At 47.5% G+C, this 20690-nt stretch overlaps 1 protein-coding gene across 1 annotated transcript in view; it reads left to right on the top strand.

Annotated features, from left to right (window-relative positions):
• Positions 1 to 4298: 4298 nt before the first annotated feature.
• The window catches only part of ITGA6 (integrin subunit alpha 6), a 47904-nt gene continuing 31512 nt past the window's right edge, over positions 4299 to 20690 (top strand). The window contains exons 1-8 of the mRNA XM_045297936.1: positions 4299 to 4423; positions 6425 to 6504; positions 8730 to 8985; positions 10909 to 11040; positions 14808 to 15018; positions 15669 to 15862; positions 16198 to 16286; positions 16966 to 17176. Of these exons, the coding sequence (XP_045153871.1) occupies positions 6460 to 6504; positions 8730 to 8985; positions 10909 to 11040; positions 14808 to 15018; positions 15669 to 15862; positions 16198 to 16286; positions 16966 to 17176 (1138 nt within the window). The 5' untranslated portion in view covers positions 4299 to 4423; positions 6425 to 6459. The remainder of the gene's footprint in view (positions 4424 to 6424; positions 6505 to 8729; positions 8986 to 10908; positions 11041 to 14807; positions 15019 to 15668; positions 15863 to 16197; positions 16287 to 16965; positions 17177 to 20690) is intronic.

Genomic DNA, 20690 nt, shown 5'->3' with positions numbered 1-20690 from the left:
TGGCCCGCTCCCCATGCTGACTCGCTCATGTTTGTGCCATTCCTTGGAGGGCACTGCCCTAGGACTGTTGCAGATAATGAGATAGTTGTGTTGTCTGGGTAGACTAGAGAAACAAATTCATAGATGTTCATGTGTATAAGAAAGAGGTTTATATACAAGAGTAACTGAATATTGAGAAAACATCCCAGTCCAGATCAAGCCCGTAAGTCTAATATTAGCCCATGTGTCTGATACCAATCCATAAATCCACAAATCCTCTTCAGACTTATGAAACACATGCAATGACACCGAATGCAGGAAGATCACGGGCCCCGTGGGCTGGAAGTCTCTCAGCTCTTGCAGGGGTGTCCACGTGACTCCTTCAGCTCCGAAACTCTGCCTGCCTCAGGGTAGCTTCATGTGGCTTCTCAGAAATGTCTCTCAGGGAGTGAACCTTACCAGTAGAGAGTCTCCAAAGGAGTGAGCAGAGAGCGTCTCCCACTTCCAGAAAAGAAAGACAGGAGTTCCCAGAATCCTCAGAAGAAGGCCATGCCACACAGGCCTCATTGACAGGCTAGACTCCACCCCTACACTCTTAATCCTCAAATTGACACCAGATTATGTACCTACCGCAGTCCGTAAATGAGGAGCTAGATTCACTTTTTCTCCACAGGCATTGCTTCAGCGATAGGCCGAGACCTCCTGTGATTAAGGCTGTGAATTAAGAACCTTGCCTTGTGGATAACATTACCTTGAGGATGAAGGCACCTGCCACCTGTTGAGTCTAGTTGGGGCTACTGTCTTCTTTCAGGAAGGTGCTTCTTTGCCTTACCTTCTTAGGACTTCAGATCTGCCAACTTCATCCAGTTAACCACCCCCACCCCCACCCCCATGGTTTTCCTTAAAGGGATCCCTCTGGAAACGTGGAACAGCTGGAGCAGGGGCTCCCTCTGCTGTTCAGTGGCTGCTTTTTCGCCACCGGCCATCTCAGAGCGTGAGGCCCAGAGCCCGGAGGCCCCCAGCCGCCATCTCCTACGTGGGACAGATTCGGGGTTGGGTGGCAACTCAGGGCCTAGGCATCTGAGAGAAAGGATGCTGTTGGCATTGGGTACAGGCAGAGCCCACAGGGTGGCACTCTGGGCCCATATCGCTACTCTTGTAGCATTCTCTCTTAGCAAACTTTACGGCTGCTTTCATCCTTCCATATACTCTTGTTTTCATCAGCAGGAACCAAAAACCAGAGCCTCGCTGCCATCCGACTCCTAGCCACCAGACAGGGCAGGGTCGAACGGCCCCTGTGGGTTTGGCAGACTCATTCTTCATTGGAGTGGAAAGCCTGTTTCATAAGGGTCTGATGTAAACACATGCGAGAGTTTGCTTACACAGCACCTGTAATATGCCAGCCGACTCAAGTTACCTGCCTGCCTTGTCAGCCTGCTGTTAGCCAGCCGGGTGGGAGGATGAGGTTCCTAAGAGGGAGGAAGCCTGCCTCAGGGCGGCAGAGCAAGCAGGGCCAGGAGGAAGTGGGCCCTTGCGTGGTAACAGAACAAAGCCCCACCTCTTAACAATGGGAAACCCAGGAGAAACACCCCTTAGTCCCCATGCATGGCACAATGGTGGGGCAGAAGCCAGGGATACTCCTTCCAAGTGTAGTGGCATGTGTCCCAATCTGACCCTTTGTCCCATGAATGTGCCTGCCGAGCCCTGCAGTACAGACTGCAGACCCCTGCCAGGGATGCTGTGACATCACTGATGCCCCTTCATTTTCTCTGGCACCTTCCTTCTCCGATGCCCCTGGTGCCCTTGACCGAGCCTCAACTGGGCAGCGTCTGCTCCGCTGACCCACGTGGGGAATTGCTCCCTTCCAGGCAGGTTATGGCGCCCCTTCCCTAATACCCACCCCACACTGTCTCTCCTCCTGGCCGCTTCCGGTCCCTCGTAATTCCCAGAGTAGACCTGCCCTTAGGGTTTTCTAGACCGAATTCTCTGCATGGAGGAGAATAGCAAGACTTAACAATTAGTTTAAAATTGTAAAGCAGTTTAAAATCACTAGCAGCTCCTCGCAGTAAGATGAGACTTCCTGTTCCGGTGAAGAGGTGTGAGTGGGCTGTGTTAAGTGGTTTGCGGTCTCAGGGCCTTTTCTCTCACTGATGGCCGGTGGGTTCCGTCTGCCGATCTCCCGACTGGTTCGAGGATCTGGCACCTCCTGAGGTTGGGGGAAGGGGCGGTTCTTTACCCATCCCTGGAGACTCCATCAGTGTTGCATGACACCCCCGTGCAGGAAGGACTAAGTGTCCCAGACAGCAAATGTCGGAGGGCAGGACCTGCCGGAGGCAGCCTGCGGACCTCCCAAGGTGTGCGAAGGAGGAGAGGGCTCGCACAGTCACAAGATTGCTCCGTAGCCCTATGCAATTGGTAACCTTTACTGAATCTTTTCCCCGACCTTCAGCCCTCCCAGCTGCCCGTCTTCCCTCCGGCACCACTGCGTGCCAACACCTTGAGCCGTCCTCCTCCTGTTGATTCTGAGCCTGTGTTGATTCTGCCGGTTCGCTGGGCGGGGCCACTCACCTCGAGGCGTCTCTGACTCAGGGCTGCTGGAGAACCTGGCCTTGAAGGGTTTCAGAAACAGACCCCCTTCTGAGGGACTCTGCAGGGACTCCCCCCCACCCCCAGCCGCTTAGTCAGCAGCCCAGTGTGGGGACCGTTTGTTCTGCCTGGGATCCCCAGGCTCCTTAAGATGCTGATTTGTGTGTCCACTAAGGCAGCTTAAGAGTGGAGAAACATCACCCCCGGTGATTTAGCTGGGGGATCCTAGGGGTCTGTGCCTTTGTCCCTTGGGAGGCCTCTATTTCTGCATCTAGAGATCCTTCCGCTGTCCTTAGGGATGGTGGGTTGGTTTAGGGAGCCTCTTATAGAAGAAAGGTGTATTGGTGGCCCAATGGTTAACGTGTTCCAGGTGGTGGTTTGAAGCCATGAGCCTGCTCCACAGGAGAAAGACCTGTGGTTCTCACCCACAAAGATTAGAGCCCGGGGGCACTCGGGGTGGCAAGGCTGCTCTGCCCTCGATGGTTTGCTATGCTTCAAAGTCAACTGGGTGACACCCAGGTTGTAAGAACTGACTCGCCCTGGGGAGGGAGAGGCCTGGGACCTACGTGGTGCTACGTAAACTGCGGAGCCCCGAACCTTTGGCAGGGCACTGTTCGTTTGGCTGAGGAGCTGGTCAGAGAAGACAGGAAGGCCGAAACAAGCGTGGGCTTGGGAGCTGCCAAAGAAGGCAATTCCGTTGAGTTACATCATAAGTACAGGTTAGGATCCAAATCGCTGAAAACCAAGGATAGAGGCAAAATTACCCCTCCAAGTACTTTAACACGACGATCAATTATTAACTTTAGCACAGCCCACTTTCCCCCGCCCCCCCTCCTGTGGGAAAAGCATTGCTCTCGGCTGGGAACTAGAAGGTTGGTAGTTTGAATTCAAAGAAGACACCTTGGAAAAGGACCTTCGCCATCTATTTCCAAAAGTTCCCAACCACCGGAAATCCCGTGGAGAGGCCCAGTTGGAGCCATGGCACTGGGAGGGGAGGCTGTGAGAGTCGGCCTCTGTTGAGTGCAATTTGGTTTTGAGTTTGATGTAGACTGTATATTGTGTGAAAAAGAGGCCTTCTTAAAGCCAGAGACCCATAATAGAGAGAAGCAGTCATAACCGGCGAGCATAGTCCTGCTTTATTTAAATTAAAAGAAAATTTATTTTCTTCTTTTGTGACCCAGTGAGTTACGCGTTGGGGCTACCAACCACAAGGTCGGCCGTTTGAAACCACCAGCCTCCGCAGAAAATAACGAGGTCCTCCACTCCCAAGGAGTGTTAGGTTCTCAGAAACCCACAGGGGGCAGTTTCCATGCTGTCCTTTAAGGCTCGCTGTAAGTTGGAATCAGCTTCCTGGGAGTTTCTGTTGCTGGCTTGGTGAACCAGTCACCGACTCCACCTTTCTTCTCCCTCCCTGTTCGACTGATGGAGATTTAGTAGACCCTTGGCAAAGAACATGGAGCTCTGGTCGCCCTGGGGGTTAAGTATTGGGCTACTAACCTCAAGGTTGGCGGTTCAAACCCACCAGCCACTTTGTGAGACATGAGCCTGGCTGCCTCAGTTCGTCTTGGAAAACACCCTGGAATGTCGCTATGAATTAGACTCAACTCAATGGCAGTGGGTTTGGGATTGGAGTTTGGGGCGAAGAATAGTTCTGTGACTGCTTGGTGTCCTGACTAACTGATTTAGTTTGTATTAAACTCCAGTCTCCAACGTTTTCTCTGTTTTGTCAACAGGTTGCTGGTGGGAGCCCCTCAGGCCAAAGCCCTTCCGAGGCAGAGGGCCAACCGGACGGGGGGCTTGTACAGTTGTGACATCACCTCCCACGGGCCGTGCTCACGGATTGAATTTGATAACGATGGTGCGTTCTCCTGATTACATTTTTAATGTGGCTGTCTCGTCTGTGCCCTGCTTGCCTTTTCCGTGATCCGAGGAAAAGGGTGCAAGCATCTGTTCTTGGGGAGAGGAAACCTTTTAAGTGCAATAGCAGTGAGGAGGGCAGGAGTCCCGGTGGTGCAGTGGTTATGTGCTACACTGCTAATGGGAAGGTCAGCGGTTCTAACTCACCAGATATTCTGCGGGAGAAAGAGGTGGCTGTCCACATCCCTAAAGACCACCGTCTCAGAAACCCCAAGGGTCAATTCTACTCGTCCTGGCGGGTGGGTCCCTATGGGTCAGAGTCAACTCCTCGGCAGCCTGTTTTGTTTTGCTTTTGTGTTTTCAGTGTGCCCTGAAAACACTTTCTCAGCGCGCTGGGAAGTTTCGCCTAGTCCTGGTTTCTGAGCTGAAACCGTGTGTGGAGGTTGCCATCTAGTGCTGTCTTGAGATCCTGCAGGAAGCTTCCAAGCTGTCAGGAAGTCGAATGTGCTCGCACTGTAAGAACAGTTGTGAGGATGACGAAAGACAGCGCTGTTGTTCTGTTAGGTAGAGGATGGCTGCATCTAACTATCAACACAATGCCAGTACTTAGCAGCCGTCTGTTCTCATTGGCCAGAAAAATTACTCAAGTGTTAGAAACGAGAGCCATCAGTATGGACCAAATGGCCCTGCTGTCACAGCAGGGACTTGCTCTGGGAGAGCGCTGGGGGCCTGGAGGATGCCCTGGGATGGGGTCCTGTTGGTGTCCAGTTTGCCGGATTTCCTGTAGGCTTGGCAGACTCCATTGGAATCCTGAGACGCTCCAAGCCAAATTTTGACTTGCTTTGTGTGAGTCGATTTGCTGATTCATGTTGAGTTCCTCACTTGCTTTCTCAGCTTGAAATAGATTTTTTTTTAACCAGTGAGAAAAATTAATAACAATACATCTTGACTGTAGGAAATGTGTTGAATACGTGGATCTATACAGAGGACAAACAAAACCTCTGCACTTTCAATATCATGACTTAACTCATTCTTTACATTTTACCATTACCCCCCTCTTGTCGACTTAAGCTAGTTTAGTTCTTATGTTTTCGTAATATTTGAAGATTGAAGATTTCTTACCCCTGCTTCGAGGGACGCAAACAACGAAAGCAAACCCTGTCAGAATTTCTTGTGAAGAAGAAACTGGAAGCTGCTTAAGGGCAGAGCATCTGAAGGAACACGACCGTGTGCCCACGGTGAACTTCATTGCTTCTCGCTCTTTGGGGGCTAAAAATAAACACACTGCTCTCTTCCCTGGCCCTGATCCAGAATGTAACTTGCCAACGATGAGACTGAAAGTGAATCTGAGTCCGTAGCCTCCCGTCTCATGTGCAGCAGTAAAACGTGTGTGCTGGGGTGACCTGTTTGCTGGGGTGACGAGAAGAAGCCCCTCTTTCTGTTAGTTTGGATCACACAGGGACACCGAGGAGAGCTGGGACTACCTTGTTTTTCTGGGTCTCATGGGGTTTCCTGCCTTTGACGGGCGGCAGTCTCACCGCTTCTCTGCCACTCGTTTTAGGGGAGAATCCACGCGCTGTCCTTCTCTGGCAGGTTTCCACCTTCTACAGGTTCTGGCTCTCGCAAGTTTCACTGTAGCGGATCATCGTGTGTCATTCTTGCTTTAAGGGCATACGTCAGAGGGCTAACCCTCAGTCTCACAATATCCACTTACCATTTTGTGTTCAGGCCCCTGGTGTCCGAGAAGGCGAGGTAGATTGGGGGATAAAATAGACAACCATGAAGGACAATGCATTTTAAGGAAAGAATTCTAAGGAAGACTCTTCACAGATAACCCGGTTAACCCATTTTCTTGAGAAAAGCAGTCAGTTCTCCAGGCCGAGTAGTTGCGTGTACAGAGTGGTTAGGCTGGGAGTGGAGCCAGTAGGACCTACTTTCTTGTGTTCCTGTGATTTGTTGCCACGTTGACTGTGTGTGTGTGACCTGTGCTGCTTGTTCACAGCTGACCCCTCATCGGAAAGCAAGGAGGATCAGTGGATGGGTGTCACGGTCCAGAGCCAGGGCCCAGGGGGCAAAGTTGTGGTAAGTGTGAGAGGCTTGTGTGTGTATAAGTCCGGGTAGACTAGAGAAACAAATCCAAGGACACTCATGTGTATAAGAGAGAGCTTTATATCAAAGAGTAGTTGTGTATTAAGAAAACATCCCAGCCCAGTCCAGATCAAGTCCATAAGTTCGGTATTAGCCCCTATGTCCGATACCAGTCTATAAATTCCTCTTCAGACTCATGCAACACATGCAATGATGTCAGATTCAGGTAGATCACAGGCCAGTGGCTGGAAAGTCTTGTGGATCCAAGGGCAGTGGAAACATCTCAGCGCTGGCGTGGGTCTCCCTCTCTATGGCTCCTCTAGCTCCGGGGCTCTGGCTGCCATGAGTAAAGCTCCATGTTGCTTTTCAACAGGAATGTGTAGCAGAGAGAGTGTGTGTCCTATCTCCAGGGAGGAAAACAGGAGTTCCCAGAATCCTCAGGAGAAGGCCATGCCCACACAGAGGCATGATTGGCTCTGACCTGATTGACAGGCTAGATCCCACCCCTTTGCCACATTAACAGGAGATGTTGTAACTGCCACATTGTGTATCCCCCAAACCTTTTGAGTGTCGATTTGGGAGCCAGAACCCTGAGGCTCACTGCAGTGGACAGAACAGATACAACGCCGACCTGCATGGAGTTTGCATTGCTTTAAAGCCCAGATTCACGTCAGGGAGAAATCAAAGCATTACTTGCCCTGCAATTCACTTTTGAACAGCCTCACAACCTGCTTTTCTCTAGCCCTTTTCACGTTAAGAGAAGGTATTTGTAAGCCCTAGGTAGTCTTTTTTTTTTTTTTTTTTTTTTGAGGCAAAGTAAAACCAGAAATGGTTTCTGCTCTGGGAGCTACGTTGTTCTTAGAGATGAATTGTAAAGATGTGAGCATGGTCGCAGACAGTCCCGTCAAAAGTATACTCTTGTCATTTAAACTGAGCTTCGCCAGCGGGTCCCAGAGAAGAGAGAGGATGGCTTGGACAGGTGACCTGGCAATGATAACAAACAGCTGTGTGCGGAACCCTGCTTTTTTTTTTTTTTTGCCTAAACATGGAGTTTTGCGACTCAAGGGAAAATGACTGGGATATGATGAGATATTGTCAGCCAGGGGCAACCCCAAATGCCTGCCGAATGAAAGTGAATTCTTCCACTTCTTTAGGCAGTGTAATTCTGTGTTTAACATTTGAGGGTGGTAATCTCAAGGTTTAGAAGGTAAGGGAGGTAGGTGACTGTAAGAAAATCAAGTGGGTAAGGTACACACCCTTCATACGTGCGTACGTAATCCCTATGAAAGCACATCGGTGCCGTCTCCCCTCCACACAGACTGGCTTGTGTGACACGCAGGTTTATGTGACCATTGTGCGGTCATTGAAAGTCGGCTAGATTAAGAAAATGAGTGAAGTAAGGATGGGTTTCCCCTTATCTATGTGCTAAGGGCATGGAAAGATGGGGCTTTCTACTCCCATAATGAGTTAGCCTGGGAGACCCTGAGGGTCTGTTCTGTCCTGTCCTTGAGCCAGCGTGGACTCAGGACACTGGCTATGAAGAAGTGATAGGAAGTCATGTTACGGATTGTCTATGGATTATAGATCGGCATTTACTATTTGGAAGAGAAGACAGAATTCTAGCTTCTAGACGCTAGGTAAGTGATTGGGGACACATTGGGAAAGAGTCAAGGAGCCCTGGGGGCACCGTGAGCTCAAGGTTGGACTGTTCAAATTCACCGGCCACTTCTCACTAGCACCACGAGGCTGCCTGTGTGATAAAGACTCGCGGTATCAGAAACCCCACCTGGGGCTGCCGTGAGCTGGAATGGCCTCAGCAGCACTGCGTTCAGTTTCTGAGGCGGGGAAAGCATCTCAGGCGTGGGATCCAGTCCTGGGTTGAACACCAACACATTTATTCTTGGAGTCCCTAGATGGTGCCTACAGTGAACATGGTCTGCTGCCAACCCAAAAGTGGGAGGTTTGAGTCTTCCCAGAGGTGCCTTCGAAGAAAGGCCTGGCTGTCTCCTAAAAAAGCAGCCTTTGAAAACTCGGTGTAACGCTATTCTACTCTGATTCAGGTGGGAGCACCTGACACTGGAATGAACTCAATGGCAACTGGTTTTTCTCTGTCAGCACTAACCGCTTGCTTTATTTATGACCAACAGTGTTGCTCCTTGATACACACACACACACGCACACACACACGCACACAGCTACTTTATTCCATATGTTTGCAGACATGTGCTCACCGGTACGAAAAGAGGCAGCATGTGAATACGAAGCAGGAAACCCGAGACATCTTTGGGCGGTGTTACGTCCTGAGCCAGAATCTCAGGATTGAAGATGATATGGATGGAGGAGACTGGAGTTTTTGCGATGGTCGTTTGAGAGGCCATGAAAAATTTGGCTCTTGCCAGCAAGGGGTGGCAGCTACTTTCACTAAAGACTTTCATTACATTGTGTTTGGAGCGCCGGGTACTTACAACTGGAAAGGTAAGCCATTTCCATTGACAGGCGCAGAAATTAGAACGTATATACTATTTCTGTAAAGATGTGCTATGGTTTAGTACATGGAAGTTAGAACCAGGTATGTCACAAGGCATTTATTTGTGTATTGTGGAAGTAAGGTAGGAGAAATCAAATTCTCTAAAGTGTGATTCTTCAGAAAAACCCAAATGTGAGTGAAAATATATACACTTATTTTAGTGTTGAAAGATTTGGGGGCTTTTTTCCCCCCTTAACCCATAATGTTCATGGATATAAGCAGTTGATTTTTTTCCCCTCTTTTGTGTAGTAATATAGCCATTAACATAACGGAATGGTTTTTGCTATTGGAGATTTTAATGTTAAGTTAATGTCTTGAACACTGTGAAGAACTGAATGGTAGCATGTACGGGAGCCCTGGTGGCGCTGTGGTTAAAGCACTCCGCCATGCGCGCACTGACGGTTCAAATCTCTTGGGAGCAAGATGTGCCCTTCTGCTTCCATGGAGACGGCCGCCCGCGATCCCATGGGGCAGCTCTACCCTGCTCTGCAGCATCGTCACCCACTCCGTGTCAGAATCTACTGGATGACAGTGGGTTTGGATGGCAATCTTTAGTGTGTTGTATAAATGACACTGTGTCATCGTAGCTGTCCCTTTTGTTTCAGTCTATCCCCAAAGACTGTGCTTTGTTAATAAATGCATCAACTCAGAAGGGCAGATGTCAGGCAAATGAGGGACTTGGAGATAATCGTTTCATAGACCTTGAGGAAAATCTACCATTGCTGCGTGTTATGGGGAAAGGAAGCACTGGGTGGTCGAGAGGGAATGGCTCACTCTTAACTGACTGAATCTGGCCAGTTCCTGACCTAAAAGTTTAGCTTCTGTGAAACTGAGGTAAATCTAGAAAGGCACGCCATCGTAAAGGATTTTTCTAACTCTTAATTCATGATGAGAGGGAATGTATGTGATTTGGGCATGAGACCTTTTGTGAGATATTTATGTTAAAATAAACCATGTGGTATAATTTTTCAACAGTGAGGAAAAACAGAAAAATGTCCCTTTTCCACTAAAAAAAAAAAAAAAGCCAGTTTTTACTTCCTGTTAGAAATTATTTTCCTCTGCTATACCTGCTGTAGGTTGTACCTGTGTGAGTAGTTTCCTTTTGAAATAACATGTTAAATTTAGAAACATTCCTATTTTTGCAAGAATAGATACCATTTTAGCAAAACAACCAACTAGGTATATTTCAATTTATCAACAATATGACTTAACTGATTTTCTAAACAGTTTTCTAAAGTAGGGGCCTTTAAAAAAGTTGGGGAGCTAATGAATAGTACAAAAAAGAAGAAAATGAAAAAAGTTATCAAATTGAAAATAAGTTAAATTATGTTTTTGAGTTTATTTACATATCTGCCTTTTTATTAAATGTGAGCCTTTTGAGAAGATCGAATGTTGATACTATTAATTTAAAGGAGAGATGAAAATGCTAATTTCATTTCTGTATGACAAAAGATATGCTAAGTTAATTTTGGATTACAGAGCATGTCAAATACTACGTGTATTAAGCTCATGTCGATTTAAAAAGTGGTTTGCACAGGTTTAAAAAGTGTTTTAAAACCGATTTAAAAAGTGTTGGCAGAGTCGGTGTTATTCCAGTTTCCATCTAGGTTCATGGCATCATAGTTTATGAAAAGACATAGGATAATGTTTTAGAATTGGTACAACACATTTCTTTGAAGCAAAGCTTTATGTTATCATTGTTATTTTAATTTTAATAACCTTCAAAGTCATCTCTCTCCGCTGCCTTTTCTTCCTTCAACCTCGTCGCCCTGTATCACAGAGAGCAGTGAGGTTGTATGCGTTGAGGAACCATTGCTTTTATTTTGTTTCATCATCATGTTTCTGTTTTGTTTTCCATTTCACCTCTTTAGGGATTGTTCGCGTAGAGCAAAAGAATAACACTTTTTTTGACATGAACATCTTCGAAGATGGGCCCTATGAAGTCGGTGGAGAGACTAACCATGACGAAAGTCTAGTTCCTGTCCCTGCTAACAGTTACTTAGGTAGGAAGGAACGGAGACGGCGTGCCCGCCTTGCAGACCCTGCTTGCGACCCTCCCCTCCTGGGGGCCAGGACCCTGGCCTGCCCAGGCGGAGAATGCAGCCTGGAGGAACCAGGGCCTGCGGCCGCTATTGGCTTTCAATCTTGGGGATCCTGAAGGGACCTGACTGGTGTTTAGAATCCTTCCCCCTGACCTGGGGTTCCCTCAAGGTGGGGAGAAACCTATTACCTCCTAAAATGCCTATGCCCCATGCTAGAGAACCCGACTGCTGAGCTAATGGTGGCCCCACGCCTTCAGCCCTGGTGGAACACACGCACGTGCCTCGTGGTGCTCCTACCCCCACGCTCTCCTTCTCCGCCACCTCCTGGAGCCGCTCCCACGTGGCAGTTCCAGACCTCTAGGCCCTCACTCTGCCGTTGCCAGCTCTCCAGAGGTTGGCCTGCTTCTGGCTTGGGGCCTCCATGTCAGAGCGCTGGGGTGGGGTGGCACCGGGGCTGAAAGCAGGACCTGCTTAAAGCAGCTTTAAGGACAGCCAGGCTGTGTCTAAGTGCCAATTCCTTAGCTCCTAAAGCTTGTTTGCATTTCTAATGGGGTCCTAAATTATTCATGTGCATTATGGTAATTACACAAAAGCTTTTAAAAGCTTCTTCGTATGAGTTGACATAAAGAATAATTACTGTGCATTTCTTGGGGGGGAAATGTAAAAAATCTCCTAAAACCTAAATAGCAACCTATTTTTTTTAAAAATCATGAGAAAAATACGCCTATGCTTAGAGATAGCACTGGGACTCTGGAAGATGACAAAGGGAAGGAAAACAAGATAGGAATGTTTTAAACAACATCTTAGTAAAAACACACCCTCTGGGGAAAGCAAAAAGTCTAATTGTATAATACATATGAACGATCCTTTTACACTTGATCTTAGCCAAAAGGCTGAGATGCGATTGAACTGTACTTTGATTTGTGAAAACATTCTCAGAGTCCCATCTCTCACCCCCAGAAGTGAAGTGGGGATAAAGTGTAGAAAGAAGAACAAAATTCTTCGTGGTTATTGAACACTGGAGGAGCCCTGCTGGGCCATGCGTTGAACTTCTGCAAGGCCAGCAGTCTGACCCCGCCGCCACCACTCTCCAGGAGTAAGGCGAGGCTTTCTGCGCCTGTAAAGATACACAGCCTCCGAAACCCTAAGGGGCAGTTCCCCTCTGCCCTATAGGGTCCCTGAGAGTGGGAATCGTCTCCATAGCAGTGAGTGAGGTTTTCTTTGTAGAAGGAGCTCGGGTGGAACAGTGGGCTGCGCACTGCGCTGCTAGCTCCGAGAGAAGTGGTTTGAGGGCACTAGCCTCTGCGTGGGAGAAACGCGAGGCTGTGTCTGCTCCTGCAGAGATCTGAGGCATCAGAAACCCATGTGGCAGTTCTCTGCCCGATAGGGTCGCTATGTGCCGGAGTCAACTCATTGGCAGTGTTTTATTAAGCATCTACCTTGTGCTACAGGGCAGGTGACTATATCAGGTGCGCTACTTACTTAATCTTCCCAACAATATGATTGGTGATATTGCCCTCTAGCCAATGAGAAAAACTGCAGCTTGGATTAATTTCCTCATCCAAAGGTGAACGTTCATCTCCCCACCCAGCAGAGACAGACTGGTGAACAGGCCAGAAGCAGGAGAGGCGACAAGCTGGGTGTGTGAATGGGATGTTAGTGACCTTGCAGGGCAGGAAGGGAACTCGGGTGAGTGACTTAGTCTCAGTTACAGAAGAGGAGTTTTCGAGATAAAATCCTTTTCAAGGTAGCTAGTACCAGCACACCAATATTTTATTTGAAATCTGTTTGAACAGACAACCCCTCTCACTGCAAATGCATTATTTAGAGAGTATTTATGGTGAAACAAGATTTCGTGTTAATCGCTCTGGTCAAGAAACCAACGCTTTGGTCTTGAAGATAGCTGCCCAGGGATTTGATCACCATAGTTGCTGGGAGACCACTTTAAAGGAGTAAACGGTTTTTATGAGAACACATTTGCCACTTGCTCGGAATGAATCTTCTCAAAAGTGGGTGCCTGCAGGGTGGAGGCGGTGTGATTGCACGCTGGGTTGCTAATCGCACGGTCAGCGGTTGGAAACCACCGGGGGCTCTGCAAGAGAAAGACGAGGCTTTCTGCCCCCGTAAAGAGTTACCGGCTTGGAAACCCGCAGGGCCCGTTCTGCCCTCTTCTGTAGGGTTGCTGTGAGTCAGAATGGGCTGGATGCCAGGGAGTTTGGTTTTGTTTGTTTGAGGGGCAGGGGTGGGGGGCCAAGCTCTCCCTGTTATATTTTGGTTGTTTGTGAATCTGTTGTTTCAAAAGATCTCGGTGGGTTTGGGGAACAAAATGATCTGCTTGAGGTTTCAGAAGCTAGCAAATATTGCTGCTGCTGCTGCAACGGTGGCCTCCTCATTTGGCAGCCTGCTGCAGCCGCCCGGCCTCTTACCAAGCATAATTATTTTTTTCCCCTCCATCTCTTGCGTCCCGTGTGTGTGCTCAGGCCTGCTGTTTCTGACCAGCATTTCCTATACCGATCCCGATCAGTTTGTTTATAAAACGCTGCCTCCCAGGGAGCCACCTGACACATCCCCTGATGTGATGATGAATAGCTACCTAGGTGTGTGACCTACGCGGCGGCAAATAGATTGTCTTGGTGTCATGGTCATTTGAAAACAAAGACTTGATCCATACAGAGCATAAACCTTTTTTATTTTCTCTTCCATTTCAAGTGGAGCAGCCCACACAAAGCATGCCGTAGGGGGAGCTCTGTTGTCTAGCTGCTTTGCAGAACTGGGTTGGATGACAGAGTCCTGTCCTAAGCTCGTGCCTCATCCTGTTTTCTCAACTCACTTCACAATTTGAGAACTCGGCAGCCGTGGGGACATTTTTTCATTAATACAGCCCCGTAACGGGGGAGAGCGTACATTATTCTGCACCTTGCTTTGCCTTTATTGTGCAAAGATGTCCTCGATTTGAGCGGGCACTTAGATGTGTCCTCTGCCCCAAATCTCACTGTGCATCCCCCGAATTCAGTCTGATGCCTTATAATTAGGCGTGTCAATGGCTGGCTGCCTTCTGAACAACAGTGTCATGAAGGCCAGCGATGATCTGCTCACCTCTGTTGTGCATACGAGGTTCTCAAATACTACCTATCATCCATCAGTCGTGGTTTTGTTTGCATGTTTGTGTCTGAGAATGGGGTTGGTCCAAATTAATAAAATGCTATCTATGGTATATTAATGATTGTTAGCATTTGATTTTGCCCAGTTACCAAGGAGACCAAAGTATACGGACACCTCATGAATCAAATCTTCATCATTGTAGCAGAGCCCTGTCACATAAGCTCAGTTGCACTGTCGGTCAACTGTTGTGCTTTCCGCATATGACACAATTTACCCACAGTAATCCCTAACTTAAGCTCCTCTTACCTCCATTTTGGAAAATGGAGTTCAGATGGGTTCTCAGTGCGCATGAATAGTTCATGATTCAAGTTACATGAACTTTAAATGCATAGAGACTTGTCTTTTAAAGTCTTAATATCCATAGAAAGCAGTGGGAAGGCCCTACTACTCTGTACCTGTGTCAGATCTCTTAGCTGCGTAATTTACTTGTATGACAAATAGGACCGCTCGTGGGAGGGTCCAGGTGAGGGGATGAACCAAGAGGATGAGGGAGCAACGGCGCCACCAATGGCAGTGCCTCCGGAAGTCGAGGGTCGATGAGAGAGACTGTATTTTTGTTTTCCTAGGCTTTTCGTTGGACTCAGGGAAAGGCATTATGTCTAAAGATGAGCTCACATTCGTTTCTGGTGCCCCAAGAGCCAATCACAGCGGAGCTGTGGTCTTGTTAAAGAGAGACATGAAGTCCACACATCTCCTCCCCGAGCACATCTTTGACGGGGAAGGCTTGGCCTCTTCGTTTGGCTATGACGTGGCAGTGGTGGACCTCAACAAAGACGGGTAAGGGCGGGCTAGGTGGTTTTAGATGGCAGTTCATTGGCTGGCCTCTGTAGCCTTTGAGAAGAGCCGCCTTTTCAGGTTAGTTGAACCAAAGCATTATCTTGCCGCTAGATGTTTACCACCCCGTCACCTCCCCATCACCTGTATGACGTCAGCGGGCATTCCCTATCCTTTCTAGGATGGAGGATGAGATTTGTGACGTTAGAATTCTACTCCTGTCTCAGGATCATTGGCCCATGGGGATGAAAGTTTGAAAAAAGTGATTAACTTTACCCAGTGACTCCTACATGGGTCTGTTCATTGGTTTCTTAAGGGGCTATTGAAGCATCCAGGATATCCTGGCGAAAGTAGGCCTGGGGTGGGGGCAAAGACAACACCCAGAGATGTGGCTTTTGGTGCCAGTTTGGATAGGGCAGTGTGGACTCTTTCGGGGAGTCCCACTGCACTGTAATTATGATCTGGGAACTAGATTCATGTTCTTACTCTAAATACTTTTTGAGGGAGCATGTATTTAGGCTACTTGGGTTGTTTGTTTAAGTCTCTTCTACCGTATCTCTTTGCATCCTTTATACCTGGTTTGGTACTGTTTTCCTAAATGTTCAGTTATTTTAGCAGACGGTTCACAGTTTGTTCCCTAATGATGTTTCTAGGTGGCAAGATATAGTTATTGGAGCCCCACAGTATTTTGATAGGGATGGAGAAGTCGGTGGTGCAGTGTACGTCTACATTAACCAGCAAGGCAGATGGAAAAATGTCAAGCCAATTCGTCTTAATGGAACCAAAGATTCTATGTTTGGCATTGCAGTTACAAATATTGGCGATATTAATCAAGATGGCTACCCAGGTAAGTAACAGATTTATAGATAATTTGGTTGTTTAAAATAATGAGTGTTTATATCAAAGAACCCTGGTGGCGTAGCGGGTTACACATTGGGATGCTAATTTGCAAGCTCGACAGTTTGAATCTACCAGCTGCTTCTCAGGAGAAAGATGAGGCTGTTGGCTGCCATCAAGATGTACCGCCTCTGAAACCCACAGGAGCAGTTCTACTGTCTTACAGGGTTGCTGCGAGCCAGCATTGACTGGAGGGCAGTGGGTTTTTATAGCACCTTATTTTAAAACACTGTATTAGGATGTTTTAAAGATTTCATGTCTGTCCAAATGTGCTGTTGTCTACAGACATTGCCGTTGGAGCGCCCTATGATGACATGGGAAAGGTTTTCATTTATCATGGGTCCCCGAATGGAATCAATACCAAGCCAACACAGGTAACTGAATAACCCAGATCGCCACAATAAGGGACTCAGGTTTTTGCCTTGTATTACATTACTTAGGTTTAAGTGCATTTTCACACGAATCATGTTTTACTTAAATCAGATCTAGGGTAGCATGGAATTTGTTTTTGTAACGTATTATTAGAAGACAACCTGGAAAATAGATAAAAATACAATGACCAATTAAATGATCAGATATCTTCATTAAGTTTGAAATCAAAGAAATATTCCTGCCCTGACAAGCTAAAGGGATAGAGGTGTGACATGCTTCCAGTAGTAGCATGCTACATAGTAATGAATCCAAGCAAATGAAAGAGATGACCAGGGTTACGTGAAAAATGCAGACACCCAAAATTTTAAAATGACTTCTGAGAAAAGTTGTTTTTGAGAGAGAGGTCAGATCAGGGAGCTTTGTTTGGAAACATCCAGGTGGACCTCGCACCGTGTTCCACCTCCTCCAATGTCTGCTCTCCTCCTTGAGATACTGTGCGCCTCCGATGACTTCCGCTCGGTGAAATGTACAAAGCATCGGTTGTGTATGCACATAGCTGCTTATTCTAATTCATCAATGAACTCTTCCACTTCAGTTCCAGAGAAAAGTGTGTGTCTTTTTCAAAGCATCTTAATAAGAGCTGTTGACCCAATGCCCATTCTGATGTCTTGTTCATTGCAGGTTCTCGAGGGTAAGACTCCTTATTTTGGATACTCCATTGCCGGAAATATGGACCTCGACAGAAATTCCTATCCCGATCTTGCTGTTGGCTCTCTCTCTGATTCGGTAACCGTTTTCAGGTGTGTGGTCTTTGACTCGACTTCTCCGGGTTCAATAAATGAGGTCGCGTTGAAGATTTTTATGTTCTGGATAGGAAAATACTTCAACGTGTAATGCCTTTTCTTCAGAGTTGAAGACGTGTGTGAATTCCAAAGGACCCCCCCCCCCTCTGAAGTAGATAATGTGACAAATTGATAAAAACCACTTTCTGAAAACATTGCTCAACTTGAACTAGAGGATAAGAATAAAATGTGTACATATCAAAGTTTCACCGCACAGAGACCATGAAGAAGAAACTAAACCATCCCATGTCATTCACGCTGTTGTTGAACTCCAGAGAGCATGGTTTGTATTCTTCTAGTCTCTGGTTCCCTGTGAATGTACATGCGCTCTATTTTCCCCACTGAAATCATACCGGGATTATTTGATAGCCGGCTTTTGTAACAGGAAGCGAGCCTGTTTCTGTGTCCGGAGTTTCCCTGGTGGTTATCTGCTGTCTGTCAGGTGTCGCGTTGCGTATTGTGGTTGGTGTAGCCAGCTGCTGTGCTGTGATCGGACATTCCTATTGCTCTCCAGATTGGCTTGATGTTGATGTTTTGGCCTGGATGCGCAAAGCTGTGGGAAACTTCACGTTTTGTCCAGGCCCTTGATTATTTCCTCAACAATCAATTCCAAAAAGGGAAAGCGCCGAGCTGAAGGGTGTGAGCCCTGCAAGGCTTTTGATTCTGGTCCCCCCTCCCCCCCAAGCAAAACAAAACAAACAAACTGCCGCAATGGTCGACAGTCCCGTCAGCTGAGCCTACGTGAGTCCCATGCGCCCATGGTTTCCTCCCTGCTGGAAACCGCCATGTACGTTTGTTACATTTAAAAAGTAACATACTTTGTTAAAATGAGAATTGTAGGTAGTGCCAGTTCCACAGAACCGTTTTTGATGAGTTTTTAAGACTCTTCACTTTGGGAAGGGGGAGCCCTTGTGACGTGGTGGTTTATGTGTTGGGCTGCAAGGTCGGCAGTTTGAAACAAGCAGCTGCTTGGAGGGGAAGGAAATAAGGCTTTCTGCTCCTGTAAAGATCGACTGACGCGGAAACCAGAGTGGTGGTTGTACTCTGTCCGGTCGGGGCTCCGAGTCAGAATCAGCTCGTTGGCAGTGAGTGGGTGAGTGAGTGAGATGCTGTTGAGTGATCAAATTGGCCTACCTACTGTTGTTGAATGGATTCTGACTCCTTAAGGATGCTTAGAAGTACACACACACACACACACACACACACACACACACCCTTAGAAGTACACCCCCCCACACCCCTCCCACACACACCCCAGGTTTCCAAGGCTGTAATCTTTATGGAATCGGGCAATGGGCTGCGGTAATAGCCCGACACTTAGCCGCTGTGGCACCAGGGGGCTTGCTGGAGCAACTGCTTTCTAGTCTGGTGTTCAGGTCTTAATAGTTTCGGAAGCTCCGCCTATTAATGCAGATGCACAGCCCGGTCTTTTCAACAATATAATACAACTCACCGGTGTTCATTTAATCAGCCATCAGTTGATGGAAATTGTAGATTCTGATTGTACTGTTGTAAATTATGTGCTATAATATAGTATTTATGTGTAATAGTTCTTACTTTTAGAAAAATGCCTAGGAATATCGATTCCTGTTTTGGGGGTTGTTTTATTTATTTTTAAAATGATGTTGCTTTATGCCTGCAGACCCCAAACTCGCTGCCGTCGAGTGGATTCTGACACCCAGTGGCCCGAGGGGGCAGGGCAGCACTGCCCCTGTGGGTCTCTGAGGCTGTAACTGCTCACAGAAGTCAAAAGTCTCGTCTTTCTCCTGCAGAACGGCTGGTGGCTTTGAACTGCTGACCTTGCAGTCGGCAGCCCAAAGCATAACCATGACCCCAGGAGTGCTTCAGGGGTGGTAAGGAAATGCCAGTGAAGCACGAGACCGCTTAACCAATTGAACTTGCTTCCGAGCCCTGTGTGCCAAGGCACGTGGTCATGATTCCCTGGTGCTGCCTTTTCAAAGCTGTATCTGTGTTGCATGTGCGCTAAGAAATCCCCAAAACAGTACACAGAGGTTTTAGGCAGAAGTACAGAGAAGTAACCATAGTGGAATTTTCCCACAGATGTAGTGAAGCTCCCTCATGTGGTAAAATAAAAAGTGTCGTCACACTAGAACACTGAAATAGATATATAGAATGCTGTAGGTCTGTGACCAAACTGATCTTCACATATTCTGGGATGTTTATCTTTTATGGAGGATCTCTTAGGAGTTAATAGCTGAATGCAGAACAGAATTTCAGATTCTCATATAATCCAGGTTTCTGGAACCATGGGGACTGGATGAGCCGCTTTGAAATGACTGCCCTGAGATCATCTGTAAGCCTTAGAGCAAAAGTAGTCTGTGCAGCCCTTCTTCAAACTCAATAGTAGTTTAGCTTACCTGGTGAAGAAGGTCTGCCTTGCACAGCGTGCTCTGTTCACATCTATCCGTGAGCTCAAACTGCTGACAGCAGCTTGCAGTACATGGAACCCCGGGGACAGGGAGTTGGTGTCCAGCCACCAGGAAAAGGAGTGTGTGGACAATTGGACAGCTTGAAGAGTCACCAGTCGCGAAGTGGACACGTAGAAGCTGTTGAACCGGTGGATGTTCTCAAATTTAGTATTTTAAGAAGAAGAAATGTAGTATTTTAGAAACTGGGTATGTTAGAGTTGATTAGAGAAACAGATTCAGAGAGAAAGAGCTTTCTATCAAAGAGCAATTGTGTATTGAGAAAACATCCCAACCCAGTCCAGATCAAGTCCATAAGTCCGATATTAGCCCATAGGTCTGATACCAGTCTATAAAGTCCTCTTCAGACTCACGCAACCCCTGCAATGATGCTGAATGCAGGAAGATCACGGGCCAGTGGGTAGAGAGTCTTCTAGATCCAGTGGCGGTGGAAATATCTCGGCGCTGGTGTGGGTCTCCACATGCCTTCTCCAGCTCCAGGGTTCTGGTTCCATCAGCATAGTTCCGTGTGTCTTGTCAGCAGGAAGACAAAGCAGAAAGAGTGTGTCTGGCCCCCAGTGAGCTATTTATCTCTGTTGTGCCTCCAAATGAGGTCATCAAGCCGCTACCTAATCAACAGGTTAGACTCCCCCCCTTTGCCCAAGTTGACGGGAGATTATGTACCTGCCACAGTGGGCTAATGGAGAATGAAAAGGAGAAAAACAATGAAGATAAAGGAAAATACAGAAACAGGGTCGGGGAATCTGGGCCGTGTTGACCTTCTCCTTACCTTTACTATAAATGGACTTGTGTTTTCCACTCATGCTGTCTCTAGTTTACCAGTAGATGATTCCAGAAGTCTGGGACCTGGTATGCATTTTCCTATAGAAACAGTGTTCCTTAGGATGGCTGAGTGGGTTTCCGGCCAGCCCACCAGGGTTGGTCTAACTGAATCCTCCTGGTAGTGAATCCACGGCGCCTGCTTGGAGTCCTGGCTGCGAGTGTTGGCAGTGGGAGGTGAGGCAGCATTCACCACTCCCCGGCACACACACAGTTTGCTGTACACTGGTACCTCGGGTGCCTTTGGCTGAAGTTGGCTCCTGATGGCCCTTTGGGCTGTGGGAAGTGGGAGAGGAAA

The sequence above is a fragment of the Echinops telfairi genome, unplaced genomic scaffold (genome assembly GCF_000313985.2).
Source record: "Echinops telfairi isolate 266 unplaced genomic scaffold, ASM31398v2 ScPeMD7_4;HRSCAF=17, whole genome shotgun sequence".
NCBI lineage: Eukaryota > Metazoa > Chordata > Mammalia > Afrosoricida > Tenrecidae > Echinops > Echinops telfairi.
The sequence above is the reverse complement of the archived record's forward strand: the minus strand, read 5'-3'. Positions and strand labels throughout refer to the sequence as shown.